The sequence below is a fragment of the Diabrotica virgifera genome, chromosome 2 (genome assembly GCF_917563875.1).
Source record: "Diabrotica virgifera virgifera chromosome 2, PGI_DIABVI_V3a".
NCBI lineage: Eukaryota > Metazoa > Arthropoda > Insecta > Coleoptera > Chrysomelidae > Diabrotica > Diabrotica virgifera.
Genome location: NC_065444.1, coordinates 226,140,825 through 226,168,774, shown reverse-complemented (window position 1 = coordinate 226,168,774; position 27,950 = coordinate 226,140,825). Strand labels below are relative to the sequence as shown.

At 33.3% G+C, this 27,950-nt stretch overlaps 2 protein-coding genes across 2 annotated transcripts in view; one reads left to right on the top strand and one right to left on the bottom strand.

The window, feature by feature from the left end:
- The window catches only part of LOC126880450 (GDP-fucose protein O-fucosyltransferase 2), a 62,680-nt gene extending 43,990 nt beyond the window's left edge, over positions 1-18,690 (bottom strand). Inside the window, exon 1 of the mRNA XM_050644313.1 lies at positions 18,431-18,690. Coding sequence (XP_050500270.1) covers positions 18,431-18,570 — 140 coding nt within the window. The 5' untranslated portion in view covers positions 18,571-18,690. The remainder of the gene's footprint in view (positions 1-18,430) is intronic.
- A 282-nt stretch (positions 18,691-18,972) lies between these two features.
- The window catches only part of LOC126880449 (zinc finger protein 345-like), a 46,438-nt gene continuing 37,460 nt past the window's right edge, over positions 18,973-27,950 (top strand). Inside the window, exon 1 of the mRNA XM_050644312.1 lies at positions 18,973-19,623. Coding sequence (XP_050500269.1) covers positions 19,038-19,623 — 586 coding nt within the window. The 5' untranslated portion in view covers positions 18,973-19,037. The remainder of the gene's footprint in view (positions 19,624-27,950) is intronic.

Genomic DNA, 27,950 nt, shown 5'->3' with positions numbered 1-27,950 from the left:
GATTTGTAAAAGAAGTAAATGCAGAGATGCAGTTCAAGGAAGAACAAGAAATGGAGGAGCAGTGGACAAAAATCAAACAAGGAATAAACACTTCAATCACTTCAAATCAAACAATTCAACAACAGAGAAAGTGGTTGGAAAAATGCAAAAAGAAAGAAGAAACAATTGGTTTGACGAAGAGTGCAAACGAGCAGTGGACTAAAAGAATAAAACAAGATTGAAATAGCTAAGCACAGGCAAAGAAGAGGAACGAGAAAAATACCAAGATCAAAGGAAAAAGACAAAGAAATTGTTTAAATCAAAGAAAAATAAAAAAGTAGACGAAATTATGAACGAGGTCAAAACAGAAAATAAGAGACACAATTCAAAAAAACTGTATCAATACTTAAAGCTAGGCAGTAGAAAACGGACAGCTAATGTAGCCATAGAAGCAGAAACATGGCAGGAGTATTTCGAAGAAATGTATCAAGAAACGGATATAGAAGAAGAAAGAGAAACAATAATGAACCTGGAACAAGGTGAAGAAGAAGAATTGACCTATACAGAAGTAAAAGATAAAATATGCAAACTGAAAAACGGGAAAACAGCGGGAGACGACGGGATATGTGCAGAACTTATAAAATATGGGGCTGAGGCACTATACAGAAAGATTTATGAACTAATACAGAATATATGGAATAAGGAAACAATGCCCGAAGAATGGAAGAAAGGAATTATTGTGACAATCCCAAAACAAGGAGACCACAGGATATGTAAAAACTACCGAGCAATTAATTGACTGCATGTAACATATAAAGTAATGACTGGTATAATTAGAGACAGACTAACAATATACACAGAACAAAGCATAGGAGACTACCAGTACGGTTTCAGAAAAGGAAGATCCACAATAGACGCTATCCATACACTAAAACAAGCGATAGAGAAAACATACGAGTACGACAGAGAAGCACATATACTTTTCCTAGACTTTAAACAGGCTTTTGGCAAACTAAGTAGAACAAAAATGATCCAAGACTTACAAGAGAGCTAAATACCAAATAAAATTATAATTTTTTTTTTTTTGAAAAATGGCTTTGGCAGAGCCAATTAGCCAGACTTGTTTGTGATTGATTGCAGATTCATAGTCATAAATTTCTTATAAATATAAGTACATTCTACAATATTATTTTTATAGATACATAAAATTATAAGAATGATAGAAATGACAATGCGAGATTCCCAAGCAACAATAGACACCGGAAGAGAGAGAACAGAAATAATAAAAATAAAAAATGGAGTAAGATAAGGAGATGCGCTCTCAATGGTACTATTTATTCTATCATTAGACAAGATAATAAAAAAGTTGTCAGACGAAGGAACTATAAATAAAAATACAGTACAAATAATTGTATATGCGGACGATATAACCATATGTCGGCTTAGTGACACAGAAATCTAACTACATTTTATCTCTTTTTGAGATACCTACACCACTGAACTTACCTTTTAACGAGTTCTTATGACACCTCTTTCTGAACAGCTAAAACCTCAGTGAGGAGTTACGAAAACTCCTCATTACGAAACTCACTAAGGTAAGTTCAATTTTGTAGATTGAACTTCAAAATGTGAAATGTAGTTAGATTTCTGTATCACTAAGCCAACGCATAGTAGCAACAGATAAAAGGACATTAAAGAAAACCTTCCAAGAAATAGAAAACGAATCCAAACTGAGAGGACTGGAAATAAATGAAAATAAAACAAAATACATGAATGTAAGTAAAAAAAAGAAGACGCAACTGACAGAAATGACAATAGACGCACACAGCTTCAAAGAGGTTAAAACATTCAAATTTTGGGAGTATTAGTCAACAGAAGAAATGAAAGTGTAGATATGAAAAGAAGAATCCAAGCAGGAAACAAAGCATTCTACAGAAATAAAAAATTTTTCAAAGATAAGAAGATAAGCTGAAATACAAAAATGAAAATCTACAAAACGACCATAAGACCAATAGTGCTATACACTTTGGAGACATTCACATTAACAGCAAGAGAAGAAGAGCAGCTGAAAGTTTTTGAGAGAAAAATTATGAGAAAAATTAAGGGACCAAAGAGGGAAAACGAAGAGGATGCAATGCAATGGATGAACCACGAAATACAAAAATGGATGGGTCAAGAGGATATAGTTAGAGCAATAAAAGCACAGAGAATTAGATGGTATGGACACATAATGAGAAGAGAGAAGAACAATCCGTTAAGAGGTATAACGGAATGGATACCACCAGGTACAAGAACCAGAGGCAGGCCTAAACTCAGATGAAGACAACAAGTGGAAGAAGACTTAAGAAGTATGAAAATTAGAAATATAGGAAGGAAAATCAGAGAGAGAGAAGAATGGAGAAAGGTAGTGGAAATAGCGAAGTCACACCAGCAAAACTGTGAAACCAAACTCAGAATGGGATGATCCCCCACAAAAAGGATCTTCAAGTGAAAACAGCTTCAGCTTCCTCATGAGCGTATAGCTTGTATATATATGAAAAAACAAAAGATGTAGATATATATATATATATATATATATATATATATATTATTATATATATATATATATATATTATTATATTTGAGTGAAGCGTCTGTAATTTGTTAACTTGGTTTTGTAATTTGTTAACTTGGTTTTATGATATTATTTCATAGTACATATTTACTTCTAATATTATATTTATATTTCTGTATGTCTGTTTTTTATATTATATTATGTTATTGTTTTTTTTTTCTGTACACTATGTATTTTTGTAGAATTGGGCTTGCCCGTAAAATAAATAAATAAATATATATATATATATATATATATATATATATATATATATATACATCCTACTATCAATTTGGCATCGATACATTATGCATTTACCATCGATTTGGCATCGTCTTGCAAAGTGGCATCTGTATATCGATGCCACTTTACACTACCTTAATAACTTTATTCCTGTACTTGCTACCAGAAGTCTAATCAGCTCGGTAGTTAGAGATTTGATTCCTTGATGTTACTTCAATATATCAGCTTTCCTTGTTTACCTCTTACTAAGTTATATAAGTTTATTCCATAAAATGTTTGAGTCCAAAATGATCGTACAGTGAAAATATTATATACATTTAGTTCAGTGTTTTACCGTTTTGTCGCTGCCGTTATATACATGAAAACGTATATCCCACTTCCATTATCAATCATTTTGGCATCAGAAATTTGGCATCACTGTTGAATACAATATTATTCACAACGAAAAATAGACAATTTGAGAATGTATATATTATTTTCATAAAGAAATCAGTCTGGCATCATGTTTTATTGTTTTCACCCAATTTTGAAAAAATGTGAAAACTTTGTATTATCCACGTCCGTCTGTCCGTCTGTCTGTAACCACAACTCCTCCGTCAATATACCAGCTAGAATGACAAATGAGGTATCAAATGAAAGCTGATAATCCAAGGATGGTACTAAAGGTGAGATATTTGACCTTGGCGGTCTGTCCGTCGGTCTTTACGACCGCGAATATAACTCCTCCATCATTATACCAGGTAGAATGACAAATGAGGTGTCAAATGAAAGCATATAATCCAAGGATGGTACTAACGGTGAGATATTTGACCTAGGCTGTCTTTCCGTCGGTCCCTCCGACCGCAAATATAACTCCTCCGTCATTATACCAGGTAGAATGACAAATGAGGTGTCAAAAGAAAGCTTATAATACAAGGATGGTACTAAAGGTGAGATATTTGACTTAGGCGGTCTGTGACTCGGTCCCTCCGACCGCGAATATAACTTATCCGTCATTATACCAGGTAGAATGACAAATGAGGTGTCAAATGAAAGCTGATAATCCTAGGATGGTACTAAAGGTGAGATATTTGACCTAGGCTGTCTTTCCGTCGGTCCCTCCGACCGCGAATATAACTCCTCCGTCATTATACCAGGTAGAATGACAAATGAGGTGTCAAAAGAAAGCTTATAATACAAGGATGGTACTAAAGGTGAGATATTTAACTTAGGCGATCTGTGCGCCGGTCCCTCCGACCGCCAATATAACTCCTCCATCATTATACCAGGTAGAATGACAAATGAGGTGTCAAATGAAAGCTTATATTCCAAGGATGGTAATAAAGGTGAGATATTTGACCTAGGCTGTCTTTCCGACGGTCCGTACGACCGGGAATATAACTCCTCCGTCATTATACCATGTAGAATGAGAAATGAGGTGTCAAATGAAGGCTGATATTCCAAGGATGGTACTAAAGGTGATATATTTGACCTACATGGTCTGTCCGTCGGTCCGTCCGACCGCGAGTATAACTCCTCAATCATTATACCAGGTAGAATGATAAATGAGGTGTCAAATGAAAGCTTATAATCCAAGGATGGTACTAAAGGTGAGATATTTGGCCTAGGCAATCTTTCTGTCGGTCCGTACAACCGCGAATATAACTTCTCCGTCATTATACCAGGTAGAATGACAAATGAGGTGTCAAATGAAAGCTTATATTCCAAGGATGGTACTAAAGGTGAGATATTTGACCAAGGCTGTCTTTCCGTCGGTCCGTACGACCGCGCATATAACCCCTCCGTCGTTATACCAGGTAGAATGACAAATGAGGTGTCAAATGAAAGCTGATAATCCAATGATAGTACTACAGGTGAGCGATTTGTCCTAGGCTATCTTTCCGCCGGTCCGTACGACCGCGACTATAACTTCTGCGTCTTTATACCAAGTAGAATGACAAATGAGGTGTCAAATGAAAGCTGATAATCCAATGATGGTACTACAGGTGAGCGATTTGACCTAAGCTGTCTTTCCGCCGGTCCGTACGACCGCGACTATAACTTCTGCGTCTTTATACCAAGTAGAATGATAAATAAGGTGTCAAATGAAAGCTTATAATCCAAGGATGGTACTAAAAGTGAGATATTTGGCCTAGACAATCTTTCTGTCGGTCCGTACGACCGCGAATATAACTTCTCCGTCATTATACCAGGTAGAACGACAAATAAGGTGTTAAATGTAAGCTGGTAATACAAGGATGGTACTAAAGGTGAGATATTTGACCTAGGCGGTCTGTCGGTGGGTCCGTCCGACCGCGAATGTAACTCCTCTATCATTATACCAGCTATAATAATAAATGAGGTGTCAAATGAAAGCTTATAATCCAAGGATGGTACTAAAGGTGAGATATTTGAGCTGGGTACTCTTTCTGTCGGTCCGTACGACCGCCAATATAACTCCTCCGCCATTATACCGGGTAGAATGACAAATGAGGTGTCAAATAAAAGCTTGTGGGTGAAAACCTAGGACTTACGAAGTCCAATTTAAAAATAGGGCATATCAGAGATATGCCTTAGACATCATAGAAGACAATGACACAGAAAAATCAAACAAGCAATATGTCAAAAGGGCCTTAGTTATGTATCTTCGGTCCTGTTGGTCCAATCGTGATGTATAGCACCTCAAATGATAGGATTTGACAAACAGAATACAATGAGAGAAAAATCAAATACAACCTCATGTCAAAAGGGCCTTAGTCGCGTATCTTCGGTCCTATAAGACCAATCGTGACGTACGGCATCTCAAATAATAGGACTTGACAAATAAAATACAATGACACAGAAAAATCAAATACAGCAACAAGTCAAAAGGGTCCTAGTTATGTATATCTAGTCCTATTGGTCCAATTGTGACGTACAGCAGCTCAAATGGTAGGGTTTAATGAACAGAATACAATGACACAGAAAAATCAAATACAGCAATATGTCAAAAGGGCCTTATTTACGTATCTTCGCTCCTATTGGTCCAATCGTGGCGTACAGCACCTAAAATAACTGGATTTGACTAATATAATACAATGACGTATGAAAATCAATTACAGCATCATGTCAAAAGGGCCTTAGTCTTGTATCTACGGTTCTATTGGTTCAATCGTGACGTACAGCGTCTGAAATGATGGGATTTAACTGGCAGAATAAGATGGTGTAGACAAATGAAAATGACGGCATGTAAGAACACTTTAAAATTGTAGAAATAAAATGGATTAACACACATGGTATGACATATTAGGTGAGAGTATTTAACAAATAGAATACGATTACATACGTCCAGTTTTTGACAAGCGACTTCTCTACATATGATAAACGCGAAAGGGCCCCAACGTTCACTGCTCGACATAGGCCTCCCGTTCACTGCATATACCCACTGCTTTCTGACGCTGTGACTTGAGAGGATAGGATTTAACGAATAGAACGACAAAGAAGACTAAACAAGGCAGCTCACGGGAAAAACACAACTGTCCGTTTTATACTCTACAGGGAAGCATCAAATATTCAACGTAAGAATATATTAGAGTATAACGGTATGATAAATCTTTTTTTTCTTTTTTTCATTTAGTGCATTCCGTACGTTTTTTAAACATAATCAGGAGAAGTTGTTGAATTTCTGAAGTCTATAAAAGAATTTCTTAACAAACCTTTTTTTAATTGTGTTATGGATTATTTTTAAGAATGTGTTTAAAAGGCAGTTCGCAGGCTTATTGTTCAATGGTCTTATCACTTTCAAGCGCCTGTCTTTTTTGTAGGACTATTAATTGTTACTTGTGATTTCAACCATTCTAGCGGGGCAATGCCTTTTCTATAACTGAAATGAATATTGTTATCCATTTAATTTTTTTCCTCAATTAATTGAATGCCTCCTACTGGTGTTTGGTCTAAGCTTACCGCTTTTCCCCATTTAAGCTAAACTGCTCGTCAAAAGTTAGGGATATAGAAAATTATGCTCATTTTCATAGCTAATTTTTTCGAGAACAGATTAACGGATTCCACTATTTTTTTTTAATATTTTAGATTTTTCTTTAGTATTTACACAGTTGTGCAAAGGTTTACACAAACTTCTTTTTTGTACTTATACCGAGTGGTAGGTATAAGTACAGAAAAGAAGTTTGAGTAAACCTCTTGATAGGTATTAGTTACGTATCTTCACTCCCATTGGTCCCAACGTGTCGTACGGCGGCTCAAATCATTGGAATCAGCCAACAGAATACAATGACTAGGGAGCGGATTTATATGCGATCAATTTTGATGAAATATTCGCATATATATGCGGTAAAAAATTACGAAATATGCGCAAGATATGCACAAAAATTCAAAAAATGCGCATTTCGGGAAACCACAAATTTTCTGTCTTATTTAGTAATCTTATTTATTATTTTTCAAATAAAATCATTTTTTATATATGCAATTTATTCACAGTTTTTACAAAAACTGCTACCAATAGTTACCTATTTAAAATAAAACAACAATATCACTATAAATATATCTTCGATTATAATTCACTACAATGTGTTTTTCCAAATTCTTTACGAGGAAACATATTCTTTGATCAGACAAAATATTTTTATAACTTGAAAAACTCCTTTCAACATCGATAATTGGTGCGTATTTAAAATAACTTGTTAATTTCCGTTAGAAAATCGTAAAACTTTGGCTAAAGGTGTAAATTCTCTTAACAATAGAGGATTTAAAAAATCACCAGAATTATAGGTAGGTACCTACCCTAATAGCACAAGGACGTCCAATGGACGTCCTTCACGGACTTTAGGGACGTCCATTGGACGTCCGTTTTCGTCCGAGGAACGTCCTTTATACGTCCTATTTTGGTCCAAATGTCGCGCTACCGAACGTCCATTGGACGTCCATCTAATGTCCGAGGGGACATATATTGGATCTTAATCGGACGTAAATTGGACCTTAATCGGACGTCCTAGGGGACGTAAATTGGACCCTAATCGGACGTAAATTGGACCTTAATCGGACGTAAATTGAACCTTAATCGGACGTAAATTGGACCTTAATCGGACGTAAATTGAACCTTAATCGGACGTAAATTGGACTTTAATCGGACGTAAATTGGACCTTAATCGGACGTAAATGGGACCTTAATTGGACGTAAATTGGACCTTAATCGGAGTAAATTGGATCTTAATCGGACGTCTTAGGGGACGTGAATTGGACCTTAACAGGACGTCCAATTTTGGTCCAAATTCCACGTTGCCAAACGCCCAATGGAGGTCCACCTAACGTCCGAAGGGACGTTCGGTGGACGTCAATTGGGCCTTCATAGGACGTCCCAGTTTGGTCCAATGTATTGCTGCCGATCATCCATCTAACGTCCTGGGAGGACGTTCGGTGGACGTCTAGAGACGATATTTATACCTGTGGAGAATGTATTGTGGGAAATAAAAAATATATTTTTTAAGGAACTTATATTACATCTTATATTAATTTACAATTATTGGATATTAGATTATTTACATTAAATTATAATTACATTTCTCCAAGAAATTAACGCACCACCTTAAAAATGGGCCATTTTTGATGTCTCGAATTTCCTAAAGCCATTGTCCCATCTAAGTGATTTTTTTAATAATATTATAGCCTAGGCTATATGGGCTACCTCCATAAGCTTGTCATGCACGGGGAGCTATACTGTAATAATATTATATCACATCGCTGAGGGAACTCTACATTACATATACTTTTCGAATCAAAACTTTTATTCTCTTAATATTATTATTTAAAAAATATATACTACATTCGTCTCGCTAAACTCGAAAAATAACTTATAAACCATAAAAATCTCCAAAAATATAAATGACATAAATGAGAATTGGCACAATTATTATTATAGTTTTAAGTTGATTTTTCGGATTTAACTACAATATTATGCAAAAAATTATGTTATATCGCAGATTTAAAATGGGTTTATCTCGAAAACAGTTATATTAAGTTTAGCGAGATGATTGTAGTACACTTTTTTTAAGTAAAAATATTAAGAGAATAAAAGTAGACTAGTACGCAGTCTGATTTTTGCATAAGAGTTTAATGAAATGGTAACAAATCAATTGGAAGTTCTGTCCGACAAAATACATGGAACGTTTTCGGTAGTCTGATGTTCCAAGTTTTTAACCTGTTCCACAATTAAAACTTCCCCGGTTCCAGTATTCCCGTACATCAAAGTTTGTCCGACTAGACACCGTGAAGCTATTAACAAATTTTCAGCTTGCTGTTAATCAACTTTTTTTATTACGCGGGATCCAGGTCTATAAATGAATACAATAAATAAGTAGGTAGGTACATATTATACACTTATTTATACGAGTACAATTAATAGTAGAGCTGGTTTTTGGGATGTTACAAGCAGCATTTGCATTTCCACAGAGATACTTATGACAGAAATAATAAAATACCGAGACGGACTATTATTATAATAATTTACAATAGGACCCGACGGCCGACGCTATAGGGACAGGTAAAATTTATGACTGAACAATGCACCGAGCATCGATACAAGCAATATGTACCGGTCGAAGGTTATTTTTTATTGTGCCAAATGGACGTATATAGTACCTACCTTTAAAAATCGAATACACAAATTAAAAGATATTTAACAACCATAAAGATTTGTCAAACTCTATCACCGACTTCATGAAAACAAGTATTACTACATTCTTTGATGGTTTTTGCTGTAAATTTTAAAGGATTGACATGAAATTTGGCATACGCATAGCTAACATGCCAAAGAAAAAAAGTGATATTGTGCCAATGTGTGCTATTGCCCTGGGGTGAGTTTCACTCTTTCTCTGGGGTCAAAAACGTTCAAAATAAGTCCGGACTTCGATAAACTGATTAATATTAAGCAACCTTTATTCCATACTTACAAAGTATGTGTACTTACAAATTAGTATGTGAATTTGGGGGTGAGTTTCACCCCGAGGAGGGGTGATATACAAAATATAGATAGATACACAAAAGATATACAAAAATGTTTCAAAACATCGAAAAAATGTGGTAAAATGCAAATATACATATCATATTATGATAAAATTGCGATTTTGGCGATTTGCCTTTTTGGATAGAATGATGATGATGTTGATTAGGATAAAACTGCGAAGAATTTTTTTATCGAAATATAGTAAAAAATATGAAAAATATACCAAAAAGCTTGAAAAAATATGTAAGTATGTAAGGAAAAACATAAATAATTAAATAAACTTTTGACAACACAACACAAAAGTTTGAAACACTCACTATTTGGATTGGTTGTCCTGGCTTGTGATTTTCTTCTTTGCAGATGACGCTCACGGATCGATGTCAATGTCCAACGGACGTCCGAGCACGGACGTCCAATGGACGTCCAAAGGACGTTCATATTTATTCAACACGTAAGTACGTCCAACGTCGGACGTCCGAAGGACGTTCATTTATAGTCCATCCGCATTAGGACTAAAACTGGACCTATTTTGGGCACACGTACGCTCAACTTCAAAAAGATGCTCTCAATATTCATCTGTAGTAAGGATACATTGATAAAAATTATATTTTTGCTTATTAGAATTAACCACCAAACTTCTATCATCTTGGTAATGGGAATAATAAAACATTATAAAGTCCACTTTACATCAACAATAATTGAACAAGAAATTGACGACAAGTTATTCAAGGTCAAATTTGGCTTATACAAAACACAATTCTACTTCCAATTTTGCCGTTAATAAACAGAAAATAAAGAAATTTGACAAAATAAAACATATCCAATTGTTCTATTTCATCAAATTCCTTCATTTTCTTTTACAAATCATACATTTTGTACTCGTCAAATTTGGCCTTGAATAACTTAGTCAATTTCTTGTTCAATTTATTGTTGATGTAGAGTGAACATAACGAATAATTTACCGATCAGATTTTCACACTTTACATAAAAACAAAAACATGTATTAGATATTAAACTACATATACAGTTTTGAATTAAATATGATTTATAATCTTTTCCATTTAAACTATTTTATTAACATAATTAAGTTAATATTTTATTAAATAATTTTGCTGTTTAATCCCCTTATTGGTAGAATATGTCCAATATGGACGATTGGAAAAGGTCCGTATTTCGTCCGAGTACGGACGTCCAAAGTACGTTCATATTTATTCCACCCGAAGGACGTCCAACACCGGACGTCCGAAGGACGTACATATTTAGTCCACCCGAAGGACGTCCAACGCCGGACGTCCAAAGGACGTACATATTTAGTCCACCTGAAGGACGTCCAACGCCGGACGTCCAACGCCGGACGTCCAAAGGACGTACATATTTAGTACACCCGAAGTACGTCCAGCGTCGGACGTCCAAAGGACGTCCGTTTATGGTCCATGGACGTTAGGACCAAAAATTGACCTATTTTGGACGTCCAAAGGACGTCGCGTCGTGTGCTATTAGGGTATTAAATATAACAAAAGTATATAAAATTCGGATTTCCGGGTAAAACATCCTTCGTCATTTTAACATCCTACAATCATTTCATAACGGCGGCGTATTATCCTATAAGTACTTTGTGTAGAGATCGTTTATTTTCTAAGAAAAAATGAAAGGCGGTTAATGAGCTGTCTCTCTTGGTTCTCGAATTAATACAGACCACAGCCTGTGCGTGGAAATATTTTGTCGAATTAAAAAATTTAAATTTTGTTTTGGACTAATGAAATAAAACATTTTAGTAGTTCCAAAATGACACAAAATCTAGGCATCGGATAAAAAAGTTTATTTGAAGAAAGTGTATTTTTTTGTTCTTCTTAATGGCGGTACAGGCTCGTTTTTTTAATATTGTATTTAATTACAGAATAATTTTCAAATATTACCTAATATATTTTTCAAATTGGGCTCTGTACCGCCATTCTTTATTATATTACGGATACGTGTGCCAAATATCTTGAAAAAATATTCAAAATTACAGCCGCAATCTTGGAACGCGTTTTGGCTACCTGTTGATCGCTACTGTATCACCTTAAACAATTTTTTAAACAAATTCACAAAAATAATTTTTTCATTACGAACGATTTTTTAGATAAGTTGGGTTATTCTGAGCAAAAAAGGTATCTTGAGATTTTTCTCTAAAATTGATTTTTGTCGAGTTATATGGCCATTTTCGCATTTTTCAGGTTTTAAATCGCGTATAACTCGACAACAATCAATTTTAGAGAAAATTGACAAGAGACCTTTTTTGTTCAGAATGTCCAAAATTATCTAAAAAAAAAATTGTTCAAAGTGAAAAAATTATTTTTGTGGATTTGTTTAAAAAATTGTTTAAACAATTTTTCGACCACGGCACCTTGTGAATATGTTATAAGGACCTCTTTTTGAGTAAGTTTGTGCAAAAAAATCGAATCGGAATAATTTCACTAACAGGGGCGACGATAAATCCGGGACTATAGCGCTAATTATTAATAATTAAAAATAACAGCTTTGTAATAAAATAATGACAAAAATCTCTTAAGGACCTTGAAGCAAGGGTTTGAAACTTGATCTGCTCACTTTTTAATTTCATAATAATAACTTTTAATCGAGTTATTAAGACTTAAAAATGGCCATTTTCGCATTTTTCAAATTTTTAATCGCATATAACTCGACAACAATCAATTTTAAACAAAAATGGCAAGACACCTTTTTTGCCCAGAATGACACAAGTTATCTAAAAAAAATTGTTCTAAATGAAAAAATTGTTTTTGTGAATTTGTTTCAAAAAAATTTTTTAAACAATTTTTCGACCAATGCACCGCCCGGCACCCTTTGGATATGTTATAAGGACCTCTTTTTGAGTAAGTTTGTGCAAAAAAATCGAATCGGAATAATTTCGCTAGCGGGGGCGACGATACTGCCCGGTCTACTTTTGATGCTGATGGTGATAGAATAGATACTTTTTATATAACAAAAATAAAACTTTTTTTAAACTCTTTAAAAAATTTGTGGCGGGTTTTCCCCGAAAAGTGCGTTATTTTTTGGACATTTTACGTTGAACTAGTCGATTTGGAATTTGACGAATAAGAACCAACTTTTGATTAGCTCCAACTCTGTTTTTATTGTGTGTCCAGACTTCATACATACATCATTTTTTTTACTGTTTTATAAGCTTTATATTTGCTAGGAATAGTTTTTCGATCAAATACTTACTTTTTGATTTATTTGCGAAAAACCATCTAAAAACAAAAGTTACAAGGAATTTAATTAGTTTATCCACTTACGGACTTATTTGGACCTATATTTTTTCACACTCGAGAAGGGGGTGGTACTCATCCCCAGAAAAAAAGCACACACTGGCACTCTGATGTTCATTTCGCGAAATATCGCAGGGTTCGTATTTAAAATTTTTAATTTACTCCTCACACCTTTCCGTGGGGGTTCGTTTTTGGTATCATTCGATAGACTTTTGAAAAATATTGAACACGCATTTTTTAGTTTTTCGATCTGACGTTCATTTCGCGAAATATTCGCTTTTTTGTGAAACTTTGTGACTCGCCCATCATTTCTTCAGATTTGGGAACACTTAATAATCGGAGGGTGCCAAGTCAGGAGAGTAAGCCGCATGAGAAAGTAATTAGAACCCCAACTCGAATTTTTGCTACTGTCACAACGCTCTTGTGAGTCGATGTATTGTCTTAGGTCTTGAGAACACTTTTTTCTTCTGCTTATGGAGTCGTTTTTCATTCATCACATACCGGAACTCACCACATAAATTTTGAAGACCCTGACATCAAAACTGTATTAAATTATATGTGATCTAAGTAAGTTAATGAAAAGTCAGAATAGATAGAGTAGAACACTTATAAAAAAAATTGTAACAAGCAATTGGACATCGTAAGTTCTAATTTTTCACAAAAAGTGACCGGAAGTTGAACCGGCAGTCGATATTTGAACCCTTCGTGTAACTTTTTGTCAGCTGATATGACGGATGAATTTTGTTCACCTACAGATATGGACGAACAGACAGGCATGAAACCGGAAGTATGTATTTGTTCTGGTCTTTCTTAGTCGTGTTGACCAATAGTTTGTACTATTTCGACGAATTTAAAACAGTACTTTCGGTTGCAACTCTGGAACAGGCAGTCCGAGGTCAAACTTCTCACATGTAATATCATATTTTGGTTATAGGCTTTCATTTGACACCTTATTTGTCATTCTTTCTGTCCTACTAATAGACGAGTTGTGTTTATTGACGGACAGACATGGATAATTCTAGGTTTTCACATTTAATGATAAAAACAATAATTATACAATTCAGTTAACCTGACTATATCATTGTGATAATGACTTCTTATCTAAAAGTGACAACGGCAATAATTGCCGTTGTAATAATTATTATTCCATTCACTCACGATAAAATATCGCAAAACCTCCAGATTTTAAAGAACCGCTTGGATTGACATAAAATTTGGCACACACGTAGCTAAAATGCCAAAGAAAAAAGTGAGATTATGCCGATATGTTCTCTTGTCCTGGATGTGACTTTCACCCCTTCTTGGAGGTGAAAAAACATACGTGCAAAATAAGTCCGGAAGTGGATAAACTGTCTAATTCTAATTCTAAGCAAATTTTGTTCTATAAAAGTTTTAGCTCAATACTTTTCGAGGTATGTGCGAGTGAATATGTTTATTTTTCATAGAAAAACACGTTTTGGACGGATTTTCGCAAATAACTCAAAAAGTAAGTATGTACATATTTTATCGAAGAAAATATTCCTAGCAATAATATAGCTTATGAAAAAGAGGTGTCAGTATAAGGTCTGTAGACCCAGTAGAAGCAGGGTTGCAGCTAATGAAAAATAGGTTCTTATTCGTCAAATACCAAATCGAATATTTCAACGTAAAATAACCAAAAAAATAAAGCACTTTTCGGGAAACACTCATCATAACTCTTTTAAAGTGTTTAAAAAAAATTTTTTTTGGTGTTTTTAAAACAGTTTCTAGCGTGAAAAGTAAGCAAGTTACGCTGAAAATAAAATCGTTCCCTTTTTTTTGGCAAAAGAAAGTCATGAAAATTAATTGTTACCGCTTCACACGTTACTTTAGATAAATGTATTGTTTATACAGGGTGTCTCCGAAAATAGTGCGTTCTTTTAAGGTGTGGATATAATACACAATTTAGAACAAAAAGGTGTTGTAACATTTTTTCCTAAAGTTAACCGTTTCAACAAAAATTACGTTGTTCTCCATAAGAGTAAATTTTTATTTTCATAAATTTATATGACCTGGCAACATGGCGTAGAAGAACCTGTGACTGTGAAATTTAATCTAATGGGACCCCTTGTTTATTTACTAATTGAGTATCAATTTGCATATCAAAATGTATTTTCGTTTTTTGGTCAAACGGCTGAATTTAGAATAAAATGTTATAAGACTTTTTTGCTCTACATTGTGCTTTCTATCTATACCTTTAAGGAACGCACTATTTTCGGGGAAACCCTGTATATGATCTGTAAGTTGCATTGGTTCAAAATGCTTATTTTTGAAAGGGGTTTTGTTGAAAGGCCTCGAACGAATCACTAGTCACGAGTATGTATATGCAAATTTTGAACAGCCATATCTTAACCAATTTTTGTCTTCCAGAAAATCAAAAAATTCCAAATATTTAAAAAAGCAACACCTACATTTTTTACTCTTTAAGATATTTGGTATCACTAATAATTTTTAAGTTATTTTGACAAAAGTCTTTTTTTCAAAATTAAAGATTTAAAAAAATTTACTTTAAAACCAAATTTTTCCACAAATAAGCACTTTGAACTGATGAAACTTACAAACACAAACAATACATAAAGTTACTTGTGAAGTGGTAACGATTAATTCCATTTGGGCTGTTAATTAGAGGGAGTTTTTAGAATATTTTTAACCAAAAAAAAAGGAACAACTGTATTTTGAGCGTAACCTGCTTACTCTTGCTGCTGGAAACTTAAAAAAAAATAAAAATAAACGTTTTCTTAAACACTTTAAGAAAGTTGTAATAAGTTTTCCCAGAAAAGTGTTTCATTTTTTTTATTTCACGTTAAAATTTTCGATTTGTAATTTGAGATATAAGAGCTTATTTTTCACTATAGTTTGTTTTTAAACAAGAGGAGTCATTCAAATTTCCCGCGCCGTACACCTTGTTTGTAATTGGTACAACCTCAGGCAATTTTACTCATATCAAATTTTGACACTATTGGCATTTCATAGGTCAGTTTATTTATTTTATCAGCAATTTTTGTATTTTCTGCGTTCTTCCTTGTATTTTTAGATTTTTAGTCAAGATTACCGTCAAAGGCCGATATGATCAACCAAAAAAGAAGATTTATCTGATGATATTTCTAGTGACTTTCTTGGGTGTGAATCTGCCATTTAGTTTACCTACTCCTCTTGGTTTTAAAACAAAGCTTAGCAATAACTCTGCTTCTACTGGGTCTACAGACCTGACACATATACCATTTTTTCACTTTTTTATAAGCTATATTTACTATTTGCTAATTTTTTTTCAATAAAGTACCTACTTTTTGAGTTATTTGCGAAAAACCGTATAAAAACGTTTTTTTTTGTTGAAAAATGAACATATTCACTCGCAAATGTCTCTAAAAGTATTGACTTAGTGAAAAACGCTATAAAATAGAAGTTGCTTAGAATTAGTCAGTTTATCCAATTCCGGACTTATTTGAACGTATTTGTTTTCATACCCTATAACCGACGAAACTCACCTCCAGATCAAAAGCACATATCGGCACAATATCACTTTTTTTCTTTAACATATTAGCTATAGGTACGTGTCCCAAATTTTATGTCAAACCAAGCGTTTCTTCAAAATTCTGACCAAAAACCCTAAGTAAATTAAACGAAAATATAAAATGAATTTTTCAAACAAATATTTTAAGTCGGTATGAGAAATTTTAATTTAACAGATGAAATCAAATAAACACAATTCAACTCGTAAAATATTTAGACCCTTGCTTGGTAATCCAGCTGAACAGGTAAAGAACCTACCTTTTATGTAGTTTATAATCTGAGAGGATGGAATATTTTACCAAAATATTCCATCCTCTAAGTTTACAATAGACCTTTTCTACCTGTCCTCAAAAGATCGGTATTTTTAACTCGTGGCAACGTCGAAAAGCGGCAAAATGATGGGAAATACACATTTTTATGTGGTGGAAGTCAAAATGGTTATGAAGTGTAAAAATTTTTGTATATAATTTAAATTTTTAAAATTAAAATTTTAGAAAACTGAGAACGATACAGGGCGTTAAAAAATGCGCTCAACAAACATACACGAATTAAAATTCGAAAATGATAGTATTTCTTGGTGATGCCAAATGACTGCAACATGAAAAGATGACATAATGATAGCGGGATGTATATATATATATATATATATATATATATATATATATATATATATATATATATATATATATATATATATATATATATATATATATATATATATATATATATATATATATATGTATATATATATATATATACTTCTTTAGGCGCATTTGGGAGTAAATGTAAATGTGCGCAAATAGAAAAAAAGAGTGTGTGTACTTTGTACACACGTAAGAAGTTGTACTACTTCTATTTTTATGATTTCAATGAAACAAATATATTTTAAACATTTTAATTGTATTTTAATTTAAATATTAAACTAATTTTAATACTTAAAATAATACAAAAAATTAAAAATAACGTTAATACGTCATTTTTTATGAACTTTTGAGCAATTGCTTTTCTCTTGAGAAATCATAGAATATCTGACAAGGTCAGATTTTCTACACAAATGTTTAATTTCAATAGAAGTATAACTTCTTACGTGCCTACTAAGTACACACACATTCTTTTTTTTTTATTTATTTACGGTTACAACCATTTCCAAAAAAACACAATACATTAAAATACCAATTACAATAAAAGGAACAAAAATACAAATTGTCAATACAATAAATATGCCATGCTTTCACCATAGATGTAGATCAAAATAGTGTGAAATTTTTGAAGTTACAATATTTAAACAAAAAATTGTTTGCTTCATCCTTGTAAATGAGGGTATCTTTATGTATAGTTTTTGAATAAGTCATAGAATTTACATTTAAATAAGGCTGGTTGACAATTCAGCCATTTTAAAAACTATAGATGTGAGTTGCACTTATTTTCTAAAGACAATAAAAAAAATTCAATTATAACTCACGATATCTGTTTGTTCTAGAAGAAAGTATCTTGTCTGAAGAATGTCTTGGTAAAAAATTAACAAGCATATTGAAATTTTCTTTAATTTATATATGTATATTTTAAATTGTGTAATTTGTTAGTGTCAATTACTCCCGCATTTACCTTACAGTGTACATATTTTCAAAAAAAATAGCGTTTTTTGATTTATTTTAAACTTATTTTTATAAAACGGACTGTCGGCTTTACCGGGCACCCCGACCCCCCAATTAGTCCGTTATGAGGTTTTACTGTACTTCAATGAATCTACTAGTACTAGAAAAACATTTTAGTAAAATAACCTAATGAGTGAAAACGTACGACACTATAAAGAGGTAATTCGCTAATGTTTTGTCACATACTTACTTTGAACTTAAAGAACAATTTTCTTCATTTTTAAAACAAAAGTCTTCGGAATTAGTTGAATGTATGCTTACAATACAGGATATTATTAACACAATTGTCACGCAGTCCCAGTGTAACTTGTGGCCAGATAAAGTATTCATAATTAACAAAGAACAAAATATAAACTGAACAAAACTATATATTTTTTATTTGTTTCAGTTATAAATCATTTAGAATTTTAGAATATATTAAAACATTTAAAATTGTATTTTGTATTTGTATTGTTTGTTTTGACATTGATGTCAATCATATGTCAATGTCAATTGTCATGTCAATTTTGATGTATCATAGCCATAATAAGGATAGACAAGGCATAGTACGCAAAATGTCACGAGCAGGATTTGTCAAATATATCATTTGTCACAAGACACGTGTTGTTCATTCCTTCATTTTGATGTTTATGTTTTTTTATTTACTTTTTGCATATAGGGCTTTTCATTCACAGTCATTTGTTTCGAGCTTCTGTCACATGTCGTATCACAGATTATACAACATATGACACAAGCTCGAAACAAATGACAATCGATGAAAAGCCCTATTGAAACCAGTGATTTAGTTTAAATTAGCAATGGAGTTACGTGAAGATTCTGTAAAAATAAAACAAAATGTTCTAATATGCGACAAAGGTGGAGATTCCCTAGAGGAACATGTTAATGTAGAGGTTAAATCAGAACTGGAATATGGCACCTTTGAAGTTAATTACACACAGGATTCTTTACCAGACTCGTATTGTTCGGACGATGTTAAAATAGAAGAACATTTACAATGTGAGGAAGATGGAGATTCTTTAGAGCAACATATTAATGTAGAAGTTAAATCAGAACTGGAAGATTGCATGTTTGAAGGTAATTACACACAGGATTCTCTATCAGTCTCCTATTGTTCAGATATTAAAATAGAAGAGCATACTATAGTAGAATATAAAATAAGTAGCCCGTTCCTGCCTATTTGCAAGCAAGAAGTCAAGACAGAAATCAAGAAAGAACTGGATGAACCTAATTTAGGAGTAAATCATGGGTGTGAAACTAGGAATACGAAAGAATTAGATTCAGACAGAGATGTAAAATTACAGATAGGAGCTTCAACTGAGATACATCAAGTACAACATAGAAGTATGAAAACATCAAAATTACTATCCAACATTGGCAAACAAAGTAAGTTTTAGTTATATATGACTGTAGGGGAGAGTTGGACAAAACCTGATACCAGTCCAAAAACCATCTGTATCTTGTGCTGTGTTATAGCCACTTTACATGATGCAAGTAATTGCACAATTTCTTACGCAATAAGTTGCAACTAACTTTCTGCAAAAAAGTGATTACACAGTGCAAACAATTGCATAAACTGACATGAAATGGATAGAAACTTTGACAAAATAGAATAAATTTTGGGTAATTTTTTGAGTAGAGTTATCAATCAGATATTAGACTATTTATGTTAGATTATAATTATTTGACAAAATTATAATATGTATTATGACAAAACCAATTAATACCTTTTTTTTTTTTTTTTTTTTTTTTTTTTATTTAATGTTGTAATATTTACAATCTGTCCTCAACTGAGAACAATAGGTAAATTATTTGACAAAAATTGAAAATTTTGACCTGTAGAGGGAGATCCAGTGATCACCCTCTTTACATAAATTAAATTAAAACAAATTAAAATAAAAATCCACTAGGAAGAATTTCCTGTTTAATTAAAATTAAAATAAGTTTAGTTATCACAGATTATTCGAATCTTCTTGCTAGATCCACTACTTTGAATCTCTTCAGGCGTCGTACATCATTGTGGTCATCAGTAAGGTTGCTGGCTAACTCATTTGGATGAGATTCTAGTCTCTTGGAATATTTTTTGTAATATTCCGTTATTACTGTTTTTATGGATGGCACATTGAGGTCTTGCTCTATCACATAGTTTGGCACGTACCAAGGGGCATTCAGCATTGTTCTAAGGACTTTGTTCTGGAATCTCTGCAATATTTCTAGGTTAGTTTGACTGGCTGTCCCCCAAAGTTGGATACCATAGGTCCACACTGGTTTTAATATAGTTTTATATATCAGCAGTTTGTTTTCAAGTGATAGTTGAGATTTACGACCGATGATCCAGTACATTTCTCGAAATTTTATTCCTAGTTGTTTTCTTTTTGTAAAAATGTGTTTTTGCCAAGTTAATCTCCTATCAAGATGGATTCCTAGGTACTTGACAGTATCGGTTTGTGGGAGTTGAGTTTCATTTAGTGTTACAGATGGACATGTTTGTCTTCTCATGGTGAAGGTTACATGGATGGATTTACTCTCATTCGCCTTTATCTTCCATTTTTTAAGCCATATTTGTATATTATTAAGGTCTTTCTGAAGGGTTCTGGATGCTGTATTTGGATCATGGTGAGAGGCTAGTACAGCAGTGTCATCAGCAAAAGTTGCACACATTGTTTTGTTACTTGTGGGTAGGTCAGCAGTGTAGAGCAAGTACAATATCGGTCCCAAGACACTTCCTTGTGGTACTCCGGCTTTTATTGGTCTTAGGCTTGTGTATTCATTATCCTGCTTGACTAGGAAATGTCGGTTGGAAATATAGCTTTTTAGGATTTGATAAAAAGGATGAGGAAGGTTTTTCTTTAGTTTAAAGAGCATACCAGCATGCCATACCTTGTCGAAGGCCTGACCAATGTCCAGGAATGCAGCAGAACAATACCTTTTATTTTCTAGATCACTTCTGATGTGTTTTACCAGCCTATGTACCTGTTCTATCGTTCCGTGTTGTGTTCTGAACCCAAATTGGTGTTGGGGAATTAGTTTCCTTTCTTCTATAACTGGGGATAATTGTTTAAGGAGAAGTTTTTCCAAAATTTTTGATAGAACAGGTAGCAGGCTTATTGGTCTGTATGAAGTCACCTGAGTTTATTTTTCCCTGGCTTAGGTATGAGAATAATTTGAGCAACTTTCCATTGTTCTGGGTAGTAACCTAGCCTAAATATTGCATTAAATACTTGCGTTATCATTTTCAGACCTTTGCATGTCAATTGCTGCAGTACTTTCCCGTTGATCAGGTCATACCCTGGAGCTTTTTTTGGACTGATTTCATGCTGGATCATATTTCTAACTTCTTTAGTGGTGATTTTTTGTATAGGTAAATCCATCTGGTAGGGCGATTCCAGGAAGTCATTTATTTCTTCCTCTGTGTCACCATCTTCCATGGGATGTGGCTGGAATACATTAGTGAGGTGATTTGCAAATGCTTCGGCTTTTTCCTTATTATTTCTACACCAGTTTCCCTCTTGGTTTCGTATTGGTGGTATTTGTTGTTTCGGGTGTTTGATTTTTCTCGTGGCCTTCCAAAGGGTATATTCACACTCTGCGTTTGCTGATAAACCTGTAAGATATTCTTGTATTTTGTTATTTTTGATATTATGCAATTGTAGTTTAATTTTCTTGGTGATTTTATTTAATTTCGCCTTGTTCTCATGTGTTCTTTTTCTTCGCCACTCTTCCTTTATTTTTCTCTTTCTAGCAATCATTTCCTTTATTACAGTTGAGCAATTCTCTTTCAATTCTGTTTGGTAGCAGTCAGGGGTAGCATACCAAGCAGCTTCTTGTATAGATTTCTGAAGATTTTCTACTGCTGCGTAGATGTCACTTTCTGTTTTCAATGGGATGTTTATGTCAATTAGTTCATCTAGTTTAGTCTTGAAAATGCTCCAGTCTGTTTTGTTACTGTATAGTGATGGTTGTTTAGTACTGTTTGTTATTTGTGCATACCATGTCGCGATTACGCTAGAGTGGTCAGAGGGTAGATCGTAACAAGATTCTACTTTTGCCAATTTAACATTAATTCCTTTAACAATATAAAAGTCGAGTAGATCAGGTATTTTTGCATTGTCGGTAGGCCAGTAAGTTGGTTCCCTTGTGGTGAGGTAATTTGCATTGGTCGCATTTATAGCTTTAAGAAGTTCTCTGCCTTTTGTGGTAATAATTCTGGATCCCCAGGTAGTATGCTTAGAATTAAAATCTCCTCCTGCTATAAATCTATTTCCTAATGTTTTAAAGAAATTTTCAAACTGTTCCGTTTTGTTATTGTGCTTTGGCGGACAGTATATAGCTGATACTGTTAGTGGGCCTAGTTGATCTTCCACAACAATGCTGGTGGCCTGTAGATAGTCGCATTCATGTTTTTGTATTTCGTAGTGCTTTAGTTTATTACTAACTATTATTGCAGTGCCTCCATGTGCTTTTTCGTTGGGATGTTGCGTATGATAAGTTGTAAATCGTGGAATATTGATGTGGTTTTTGGATGTAAAATGAGTTTCTGTAATCAGCATTATGTCAATTTTTTGTGTGTTAATAAATAGTTTTAATTCTTCTACATGTTGACTTAAGCCATTGGCATTCCATAATACTAGCTTTATTTTTATAGCCATAATTAATACCTAATGCAAATAAGTCTTATTCTTTATAAAATGTGGTGTGTTCGTTGGAGAATTGAGTAACGAAACTACTGAAGGAAATGCACAAATTTATTGAGATGTTAACAGTTAGAGACACAAAACGATACTAAATTAATTAATACAAGTCTTTTCTTAAAACCTTTCATAGTCCATGAACATTTCGCTGGCACCGCGAAATTATAAGCGTTGGTGTTTATCATCTCACCTAGTCTAAATATTGAAATATAAACACACACAGTGGCATGCTCGCCATAACACCTCCCTCCTGAAAACCGAAGCTGGGGTGTCCAAGAAGGGCTTCTTTGCAGCTTCGAAGTTTTGGGCTTATAGTGTAGAGCCTCTCTTGATATGCTCCGAACAGGGCCGGTAGGGCCACATGAAACAAAGAAACCAATTGACAATAACTCATTCTATTTTTGTTATTGTGAGAAGGCCGTAGATGAAGTGTACCACAAGGTAATCGAATTATAAGTTGTAGTCATTGATTAAAATCTCTTTATAATATGTATAATAAAAGCTCATATCTACTACTTGCTATGTTACACTTCAACTTCGTTTAAGTAATCGCATCATAAATTTTTTTACATTAAAATGAAATTTGCGAATAATCTCGTTATCCAACTTAAATGTTAGACTTTTATTGGTTTCATTAACTTCAAGAATGAATAACATACGGTCCTATGTTTAATGGTGATTTTGGTGTATTTAGAATTTTATCAGTTAAAATAAAGCTTATAACAGTGTGAATTTTTTTTTGTTTATCAAAAAGGAAAAGGTGTAAATATTAAAATTTTCCAGGCAGTGGTGTTGTTTAATTTTAACTATTTTCCAAAATCTGAGTCACCAATACCAGAAGAACTATCAATTATAATTTCAAAACAATTTCTCGTTATTCTCATTATAAAGATACAAAATATTTCTATTATTAATGTCTTGTAATTATTAAGGTATTTAAAGACTTGCTCGTTAAAATATAAAAAATTATTTAAAACCAAGTTAGCTTTAACCTTCTGAAATTCGGCAATTTACTTTCCTGTATGAGAGATATGCCATATGGTTTATGGACGCACTTAACAGAGCCAGAGCGTCTGCCTGTTTGTTTGTTTTAACCGAAGGCGAAATATGCTGAATATCCTTTATTTTTGTTTGTAATATTTTGTCCAGATGGTCTAATTTTAGTTTACGATATTTAATTTTTTCAGTGAACTTGATAATATTACTTCGGACTATATCATTTGGACTAATAAATATATTATGTTCTCGATCAGATAAAAATAATGGGATTTCCTTTAATCTGCTTATTACATTAAAAGGTAAAATTTGCAATTCTGGGTCACATTTTGTACAAATCAAATAAACAGAAACTATAAAATAATGTAATTTTGAAGAGGACCCATTAAAAACATTTATAAACTTGATAGCTTTCTTACAATTAATATAATTATTAGAAGTACTGACTGAAATTGTTGCTGTTACATTACTAATTGCCATTGTATTAACCAAAAATGAATTAAATAAATAAAAAAATGCAAATACTAGATATGATATCTTAAAAGTTTGAAAATAGCGAAACAGAGTAAATAAAAAAAAATGAAAACAAATACAAAACAATTCGACTAACCTAAGTACTTCCGTGAGAACGTGGCTTTACACCGGAACGGGTCGAAAATGTTGCAGCTTCCCAGATCTAGTCGCTTTACACTGGAACGGTTAGAGAACGCGTGGAGAACGTTGCAATTTCCCAGATGAAGTGGTCTTACACTGGAACGGGCAGAGAACAGGTGTGAGCACGTTTTGTACCTTGCAGATCAAGTGGCCTTACACTGGAACTGGTCAAAATTCTAAACTGTATGTAGCCGGGATGTTGTTGCTTCTTCTATGGAAATGCTTCACTGTTTCCAGGGTCGAGTGGCTTTTCACTGAAGCTGGTTGAGAAGATTTCACGAAGTTGCTGATTGCGCCTGCCCAGAACTTCCGAATTACTTTGTGGCTTTACACAACAAGTGGCCTTACACTTGGAATTCTTCAAAGTTGCTTACGGGTTCCTTCAGTTTTCCTTCCTCGTGGCCTTACACTCGGAACTCAACTACTAAGTTACTAATTCTCCAATTTCCCAATTAACGATTAAAATCGATTAAAAAAAGGCTTTACTTTTTTTTAATTGGAAAATTTCTACTAACTGCGCCAGTCTTATTCTTTATAAAATGTGGTGTGTTCGTTGGAGAATTGAGTAACGAAACTACTGAAGGAAATGCACAAATTTATTGAGATGTTAACAGTTAGAGACACAAAACGATACTAAATTAATTAATACAAGTCTTTTCTTAGAACCTTTCATAGTCCATGAACATTTCGCTGGCACCGCGAAATTATAAGCGTTGGTGTTTATCATCTCACCTAGTCTAAATATTGAAATATAAACACACACAGTGGCATGCTCGCCATAACAAGTATACCTATTCGTGGTGTGCAAGTAATTGGAGGGATATGAGAAACGATTGTGCATGAATAGTGGAGAAACCTTGCAACTTTCTTAAATAATTCACTATTTATGTTAGATTATAATTATTTGACAAAATTATAATATGTATTATAACAAAACCAATTAATACCTAATGCAAGTATACCTATTGGTGGTGTGCAAGGGGATCCGAGAAACAATTAAGCGTGAATAGTGGAGAAAACTTGCAACTTTCATAAATAATTCATATTGTCAATGGAAATTGTCAACTTGACATATATTTCATACCTACTGTCATTGAAGGAGAAATATGTAGCTCACAATATTGGTATGATATGCAATTATTATATAGGGTGTCCCAAAAGTAGTGGAACAGTCGAATATTTCGCGAACTAAACATCGGATCGGAAAACTGAAAAATACGTTTTCAATCATTTTCAAAAATCTATCCAATGACACCAAACACCAACCCCCACTACACCCCCTGAAGGTGGGGTGGGGGGTAACTTTAAAATCTCAAATGGAAACCCCTCGTTTTTCTTGCAGATTTGGATTCGTTACGTAAAAGTAAACAACTTTTATTCAAGACATTTTTTCGAACTGTGGATAAATGGCGCTATAATTGGGAAAAACGATTTATCCTGATACCATAGGTAAATTATAGAAACAGTCTAATATCTCACGAAATACACTTCCAAATGAGAAACTAAAAAGCAGATTTTTAATCTTTTTCGAAAACCTTTCGAATAACACCAAACGTGACCCTCCAACCCACCCCCTCGAGGTGGGGTGGGGGTAACTTTAAAATCTTAAATAGATTTTATTCCAGACTTATTTTATTCCCCCACTTTTTATTCCAGATTCAGATTCGTCATAAAAAATTAAGCAACATTTATGCAAAACATTTTCTTAAATTCCTGATAGATGGCGCTAATAAATCGTATTTTTCCAATTAAAGCGCCATCTATTAACAATTCTAAAAAATGTTTCGAATAAATGTTGTTTAATTTTTCGTGACGGATCCGAATCTGTAATAAAAAGTGGGGGTTGCTATTTAAGATTTTAAAGTTACCCCCCACCCCACCTCCAGGGGTGGGTTGGAGGGTCATGTTTAGTGTTATTCGATAGGTTTTCGAAAAGTATTAAAAACCTTCTTTTTGGTTTCTCATTTGGAAGTGCATTTCTCGAGATATTAGACCGTTTCTATAATTTACCCATGGTATCAGCATAAATCGTTTTTCTCAATTATAGCGCCATCTATCCACAGTTCGAAAAAATGTCTTGAATAAAAGTTGCTTACATTTACGTAACGAATCCAAATCTGCAAGAAAAACTAGGGGTTTCTATTTGAGATTTTAAAGTTACCCTCCACCCCACCTCCAGGGGTGTAGTGGGGTTGGTGTTTGGTGTCATTGGATAGATTTTTAAAAATGATTGAACACGTATTTTTCAGTTTTTCAATCCGATGTTTAGTTCGCGAAATATTCGACCGTTCCACTACAGGGACACCCTGTATAAAAGTATATTTAATTAATTGTATTTTGCTTGGAGTACTGCATTTTAATAACTAATTTTATTTACTACATATACAATTGTTTACCTTTTAATAACATAACCTAAATCTTACTTTTTCTTCTTATAATTTTTTTTGGGCTACTGCCTAGACAATTATCCAGCAACCAGGACCATTATGATTGGCCAATATAATTAAAAGTGCGAAAAAAGTTGCCGAGCTATGAAACCAGGTGTGGCTTTTCCGAACTTGCACGGTCCCAATAATATATTATTCATTTACAAAAGGAAACAAGTTATAAGAAATACAAATAGAAAATAGTTTTTTTAATCCCTATGTTGCTTAATTAAAGTTATCCACCAGAATAATGTTATCTGTGAAGGGTGAAATTGGTAAAAAGTTCCTCTAGTTTTGTTAAAAAATTGTTTAGTTTGAAATTTAGGATGACAGAATGTCAATGTAGTAAAAACAACATTGTAGCCTTAAAAGTTACTAAAAGTATAACCAAATTGCAGAAAAAATTTCATGAAAAATAGGACATGTTCTATTTAGCTGCAACTTCTTGCTGCTTTTCTGTGCAATTTTCGTATGACACGATGCAATTTCTGTTGCTGCAAGAAATTGTGCAATTAGTTGCATCATGTAAAGTGACTTTTAGAGTAGCAAACGTTTGCTGCAGATTTAAATATTCTCAAATTACTTAAATTTGATATACCATACCAATGTCAATTTTTACAAATATTCTTAAATTTTTAATTTTTTTTATTTTTATGAAAATATTGGAAAATACCCTGTTTTGTCCAACTGGTATGATAAAAGTAAGTAAATTAATTACCATATAAAAAGAGTAATGGGCAGAAAATAGAATATTTATTGAATGTATCTGAACAAAAATCGAAAATCTATGAACAGAAGTCACAAATAAAAACTCCATATATATTATCATAAGCACTACAGGCTTCATGAGCCCATTTGGTGCAAGACACACAATTCATCTAGCCTTCTTTTGCCTTTTTTGTCCAGTTAATTTAGTTTTAATTTTTTTACAACTGGATTTTTTTTT